Source organism: Galeopterus variegatus, unplaced genomic scaffold, assembly GCF_000696425.1.
Source record: "Galeopterus variegatus unplaced genomic scaffold, G_variegatus-3.0.2 Scaffold1400, whole genome shotgun sequence".
NCBI lineage: Eukaryota > Metazoa > Chordata > Mammalia > Dermoptera > Cynocephalidae > Galeopterus > Galeopterus variegatus.
Genome location: NW_007727511.1, coordinates 249,373 through 256,118, shown reverse-complemented (window position 1 = coordinate 256,118; position 6,746 = coordinate 249,373). Strand labels below are relative to the sequence as shown.

Sequence of the window (6,746 nt, the reverse complement as noted above, 5' to 3'; positions counted from 1 at the left end):
TTTGGGGAGGGGAAGGGAATTCGGGGGGGGCGGGCGAGAGCGAGGGGAGGCAGTCCTCGGGAGGAGGACGAGAAGGAAGCACCATGACGTCCATCCATTTCGTGGTTCACCCGCTGCCTGGCACCGAGGACCAGCTCAATGACAGGTAACAGGGCCGGCGGCCCGACGGGCGGGGGCGGGGGGAGAGCGCCTTCCCCTCCCCCATGGGATCGAGCCGGGCGGGCGCCGGTGGTGACGGGCCGGCCGGCTGCGGAGGGGGACGTCCTCGCTACCCCCTGGCAGGCCCTTTCCGGGGCAAACTTAGAGTCCTGGGGGCTGGGGACCGCGGGGGGAGCGCGGTGTAGACAGAGCTTGCCGTGTAGATGGGAGAGCACGCTGCAAGCCTCCTCCCCCCTCCTGCGGGGAGCCGCGTTGAACTCGGCGGGAATTGGGGGGGCTCCGTTCCCGGGGGGCGGGCTGTAATTACCGCCCAGCCCAGGCCCGAGGAATCCATATTAGTCAAAGTTGAATTGAGACAGACAATGCGGATGGGGGATGGTGGAGGTAAAAGAGAGGGAAGAGGAGAAGCGGGGCAAGGGGCCCTGGGGTAGGCTGGACCGGGCTCGCCCGGGCCCCGGGGAGCTGTGTCCGGTGGGGTGCTCTGGACCTGCCAGGCTTGGGGATCCCGCGGGGGAGCGGGGAAGAAGCCGATTCCCGGCAGATCGGGGGGGGGGAGGGGAAGGAGAGAGGCAGGAAGCGCCATGATTATTGTTATTATTATTAAATTTGAACCCCTGCAGTGAGGTGTGCCTGCCCCGGGAGGGGATGAATTCAGGCGGGGGTGGGGAAGTGGATTGGATTCCCTTTGCTCTCCTTCTCCTGAAATGGTGCTGGCAGCTCCTGCTTCCAGCCCCTGTGGTGCGAGCTTTTTTTTTCTTTCCTTTTTTATTCTAATGATAGTGTTTTCCTGAGTTGTAATTTGACAGCTGAAAACCGTGCGTAGAGTGCCAAAGGAAAAGTCTTACGTTTGCATTTCGCAATGTTGCTTTTCTTAACACGCTGTAAATTTCTGGGTTGGGTTTGCTATGGGTGGAGGAGGAATTATGATTTCTTTCAATATATGTATTTTTGTCTTTTCATAAGGCTGTTTTGGTTTGGATTCCTCCCCACCTTCCACCGTTCCTTGCCAGTTTAGGATATTGAATTGCAGGGTCGCATGCTCTCAGGGAACTGAGATAAAGCAGGAAAAGTTCCTTCAGTGTTGCAAAACACACCCAGAGGAGGTTGAGGGAGGCCTCCATGAAAGCATGTCCTAGAATCTAAGATTCAGATCTAATGATGGGCTAAATATTTACGAGGATCAGAAAGTGGGACATTTTAAACCCCCAGTGCTTTTCGCTGCTCTCTGTATTTCTTCTGAGCATAGAATTCTATCTGGTTCCAAGTTTAGAAGTGAGATGTGATTTTTGCAAAGTGACCGTGTGACTTAAGTTGCATGACGCCCTGTTTGTCATGCGCTTCCTGGAGGGAGGAAGAGGCCTAACTTGCTGCTAAGATATTGGCTTCTGTCTCGGTGTATCTAACCGCTTCAGGTGGGGCAGAGAGTTTAAATCCTGAGCTGGCACTTGGTTTAGTTTCTGGCAGTGGGTTCAGATTTGTCTAATATTTGCTGTAGACATATTGTATTTAACATGTTTGTAAAACTTTTGTAATACATTTTTGAAAATGTTAACCATTTGGAGTTGTCACATAGTTCCTTTAGATACTGAAATAACTTTTTTTCCTTAAAAGATAACCGGTAAGGGGATTTTATCCCTTGACTTGGTGTTGTCAGCACCACGCTCTCCCAGGTGAGCCAACCGGCTATCCCTATATGGGATCCGAACCCGTGGCTTTGGTGTCATCAGCACCACACTCTCCCGAGTGAGCCATGGGGCTGGCCCCTGAAATAACTTTTAAATTATTTAACATTTTATGTGATTCTTACTCTGACTTGATTTCATTAGAGGTCTTTTTAAGACTTTAACATGAGATTTTTTAAAATTTTAGAACCACGCTTGTAGTGAGGATATAGCTCTACTGTCATTCATAGAGCCATGTTGGTAGTGCTTATGGTGTAACTTGTGTAACTTAGAAAATTGCACTGGGGAGGAGAGAAGTCAGGGTATGTTTTCTATATTTGTCTTAACTTTATGTACCAAGAATTCTGACTAGCTTACTCAATTGGCTATGCATGCCAAACCTATTTTTCAGTTGTGTTGGGCACTAAGATTCATTTTTGAATATTCCTTTTGCTTCAGCTCTTCCAGAAATTTACAAGTAATATGTCTTTTTTTTAGCCGACTTTTCTTTTTCCATTCCTCGTACAAACAAGTAATCAGCTTTGATTTTGATTCTTGTAGTGTCAGTATACAATATTAAGAATATTTAGATCATCGTGCGTTTTCACTTCATGACATAAGGAAAAAGACAAGTGCATTTGAGTCATACAACATGTATGCATCATTGGTGGCAGATATTTGAAAAAATAGATTAGTGCTGTGGGTAAAATTTAGGACCTATAGTTGTTTTCTAGTGAGCTGTAAATATGTGTGGTCTGTTGAGATTTGTGAAGGCAGCATTTGAGACAGTTATGCATCCTACGTCTTGAATTAGTTGACTTGTGGCAGGAGCTGTTCTGTGTCTCCTCTTCAAAAGGAAAGATCCTCTTTGTATACCTAGTTTCAAAGTAATGTAATCAACCTATTGCTTGAGAAAAATCTTTTTCCAAGGGACAGGTTTCTGGAATCTTTTAATTAACTAGAACAAGCAGCCCAGAATATTTTCATGTTCAATAAAAACTTCACCAGGTTTTGGTAACAGAAAAGAGTGTGCTACTATAACTTCATTTGAATATGAGAAATGTGTTTATGAGAGTCACAAATGAAATGATAAATGATAGTTTTGGGTGAAAAAGGGTATAAACAAATAGATTTTTTAAAAGCAGTAAGATTAGACAGGTAGTATGGTACTGCAAATAAATCGCTCAGTTAAAGAAAACTTTTGAGCCTCAAAATATCAGTATTTTTTTCTCCAAATAACATTTCTTTCTTTAAATACCCACATCCTGTTAAAAGTCAAATATTTTGTTCCGTGTAGTAGTCTTATATCTCAAATGTCTGAAATGTACGAAGCATAAACCAAAATACCTGATTTTTTTTCTTCATTTGTGTTTTCAAACTTGCTGATAATGAATAATAATGATGGTACAAGAATGAAGTTGGTGAATATAGGTGGGGGTGGCTAGGACAGGCAGAAGAGGAGAGAGATTCAAAGAGCCTAGGTTGTTGGTTGTGGCTTCCCAGAGTGATTACAAGGTCCCTGGCACAGAGTTGCTGGGTCCTCAGCAAATATCTTTGGAGTTGAATTGAAACTGTTCAGGGCTCAGATACTTTTGTGACATTTAAATTTTTTTTCTGGTGAATTTTTTGATTTAGTGCTGTTCCTGCTTCAAACATTGTGTCAGAAATACAGCAGAACAATACCAAGAACATGGTTCTGCATGTTGAGGTTGAGAGGAGAGCTGGAAGTGCCTGCTCACTAATACCTGGAAAGTGCAATCACATGGACCAGCCTTCACACTAAAGAATTGAACAGGCCTGGAGCATCGTGGAATTTATCCAGGGGTACATGGTGACCTACTGACAGGCAGCTGAGGTCCACATGATGGGTCTTCTGACTTTTTTTTTTTTTAAGTCCAGGGCTCTTTTCACTATTCCATGTGGCCTGTATTTCAGAATATTTTTGCTGTCTCAGGCATCCCACCTGTCTTAGAGGTTTGTATTTTTGGGGCGCAGCTGGCCAGTATGATTAGAGTTTTGATTTCCCCTTCGCTTCCACTCTTCCCTCCAGGACTCCACATTGACTTATACTTTTTGTAAGGGAGTGGACCCTCTTAACTGTTCCCTAACCTAGGTTAGGAGAGACCTTTTTAAGGTGATGTGGGTATGGCGTGACTTGTCCCTGTCCTGAATTACTCCTCAGGATGCAGGTTGGTTACAATACAAACCAGTTCTCATTGTTTGTCTATATGTGGAATTTTCCTGTGAGCTTTGCCTTTTGGCATTATAAGGTGTTGTGCAATCATAAACAGTCTTGATTGAGATTGTCATATCGAAAGGGTTTTTCTCTAAGGAGTTTCTTCCCCTTTAGGTGCTGTAAGGCCACAAGGTAAGATAGTATAGACAGTAATTCGAAACTATGTGCTGATAGGCAGGTCATATAACTCTTAGAACCTCACCCCCTGTCTCCCCACCCCCCACCTCGATCTCGAAATTAGGCATAGAACCTACCTCAAGGACAGGGAGAAACAGTTAAGGTAGTCGATGGGAAAACACAAATACGAATGTAATTTCTGTGGAAAATATTGTGTAGAGATAGTTACTTTTAACTGCTTTTGTGCGTTGCCTGGTTTCCAAATGGAAAGGCATGAACTCAAGGAAATTGCCCTAGGGTATCCTTAGCTTTGAGTGCAGAATTCAGATTTTTAGTCCTAGATTAGTGGTTCTCAGCTGGGGGCGATTTTGCCCCTAGGGGATATTGGCAGTGTCTAGAGACTTTTTTGAATGTCACAACTAGGGCATTGCTACTGGCCTCTAGTGGATAGAGGCCAGAGATGCTGCTAAACATACTGTAATGCACAGGCTAGCCCCCCACAACAAAGAATTATCTGGTCCAAAATGTTAGTCGTGCTAAGGATGAGAAACCTTGTCCTTGATTATCTTCAGTGCATCGATATAAAAATAACTGGAAATGACTTTTGTGAAGAACTATTCAAGAGATGTACATTCTTAAGGTAATTTCAAAACATGACTGTTTAAATTAAAATCAGTTAAAATTAAATAAAAATTTGTCAGTTCCCCTGTAATTAGTCACATCTCAAGTGCTCTGTAGGCACATGTAGGTACTCGCTGCCATTTTGACAGTGCGTGTATACAACAGTGCCATCATCACTGAAAGTTCTATGGATGGCGTTGACATAAAAGTACATTTTTGCATAGGGCATGACATTTAGTAAGTGCTCATTCTATTTTTTAGGAACTGTTGGGTTTAAAAGACTCAGGCATATCCTTGCTTTCTTAGTAGGGGCCAGAAAATATGCCAGGGATTATTTCGAGCTGAACAAAAGTTGCAGTAGAGAGAGGTTATGATAGTGAAAACTTCCTGAAATTTCAGTGTGCTGCACCAGAGAAACCCAAAACACCCAAGTATTAGGCTGTGTGGAAGAGAGGATCACATCACCAAATCAGAAGGAAATCTCACTATTGCTGAGATTGTTACTTAAAAACAATACTAGAAACACTTTACTGGAAAAAGTACAGTTGTGCTTAACTAAAATGATGAAATAAAGTTGCTTAAGGAAGGTAAGATTAAAAACAGGGTATAAAATAGCCAGACAAAAAAGTTGAAAATCAAATTTTATAAGTCAAAAAATCAGTGACTAAATCACAGGCCTAGGAGTAAACAGACACTTGTGAAGGAAATTACATAGTACACAGTACTACAACTAACAGTAATGGAATGAAATTAGGAAAGGTCAGGATTTTTTCCCTAACAATTAGGGTATTTAGGAAGTAGTCCATATAGGAAAGTTTAATCACCAAAGACTATGTTAAATTATGCTTGAGTAGATCTTACAGTGTATACTGAAGGGAGCAATTTTATGTTGCAGGAGGATGTTCTTAATGTCCCTCCCCCCTTTATTGTACATTCTTCAGTTACTGCCTGTGTTTCTGTCATTTTGACGCATTCTGGTGAAATGAAAACAGCCTTCTCTCCTGGCTCACTGTGATTTTAAGTTGTTGATTTATTTTTGTAATTGATTTTTGAGTTTTCCCCTGAATATTATTTTTAAACTTTTTATTATGGAAAATTTCAAGCATATTTAACAAAAGTAAAGAGAATAGTATAATGAACATCCATGTACCCATCTCTCAATCTCAATGATTATCAGGTCATGGCCAGTCTGATTTCAACCCTTTCCCCATTAATTCCCCCCATCATATAATTTAATCAATATATTTTCAGTATGTATCTCAAAGATGAAGCCTGGCGAAAAAAAAAGACACCTAAAAAATCTTAATCAAAATTCAGTCTGATCAGATTTTCCCATTGTCTCATAAATGCTTATGTTTGATTGACAATTTTGAAAATTTTACTTATATATATATTTTGGCATCTGGTCAGTGTGGGGATCTGAACCCTTGACCTTAGTATTATCAACACCATGTTCTAGTGAGTGAGGTAACCGGCCACCCCCTTAAAATTTTACTTAATAAAGCTAATTAGGTTCGCACATGTTACAAAATTGGACATTATTAAGGGTAAGAGAAAACTTGTTTAGATTGTAACCTTAGAAGAAGCAGCAGGATCACAAAGTTCCTTACAGTTTAGGGCTGTAACTTCTTAACTTCCAGTATGATAGTATTTTATCAGCAGTTACTTGTAATTGTTATGGAATAATGATAACGTAGAATTCTTGATTTTTCCATGGTGGCCCACAGAGGAGTAAGATTAAGTTGTGTAAAAATTTTGCAAATATTAAGTTGATATATAGAGGTGAGAATATTAGTAAATTGAACTTGGCTGTAAGAAATTACTCTTTAATGAGATTGTATTTCATATTACTTTCTCCCCCCCCCCCCCCCTTTTTTTTTTTTTTTTTTTTTTTTTTTTTTTTTTTTTTTTTTCCCCCCCCCCTTTTTTTTTTTTTTTTTTTTTTTTTTTTT

The 6,746-nt window shown here is 41.2% G+C and overlaps 1 protein-coding gene across 1 annotated transcript in view; it reads left to right on the top strand.

The window, feature by feature from the left end:
- Positions 1–79: 79 nt before the first annotated feature.
- Positions 80–6,746, top strand: part of UBR5 (ubiquitin protein ligase E3 component n-recognin 5) — a 130,979-nt gene continuing 124,312 nt past the window's right edge. Inside the window, exon 1 of the mRNA XM_008576773.1 lies at positions 80–145. Coding sequence (XP_008574995.1) covers positions 84–145 — 62 coding nt within the window. The 5' untranslated portion in view covers positions 80–83. The remainder of the gene's footprint in view (positions 146–6,746) is intronic.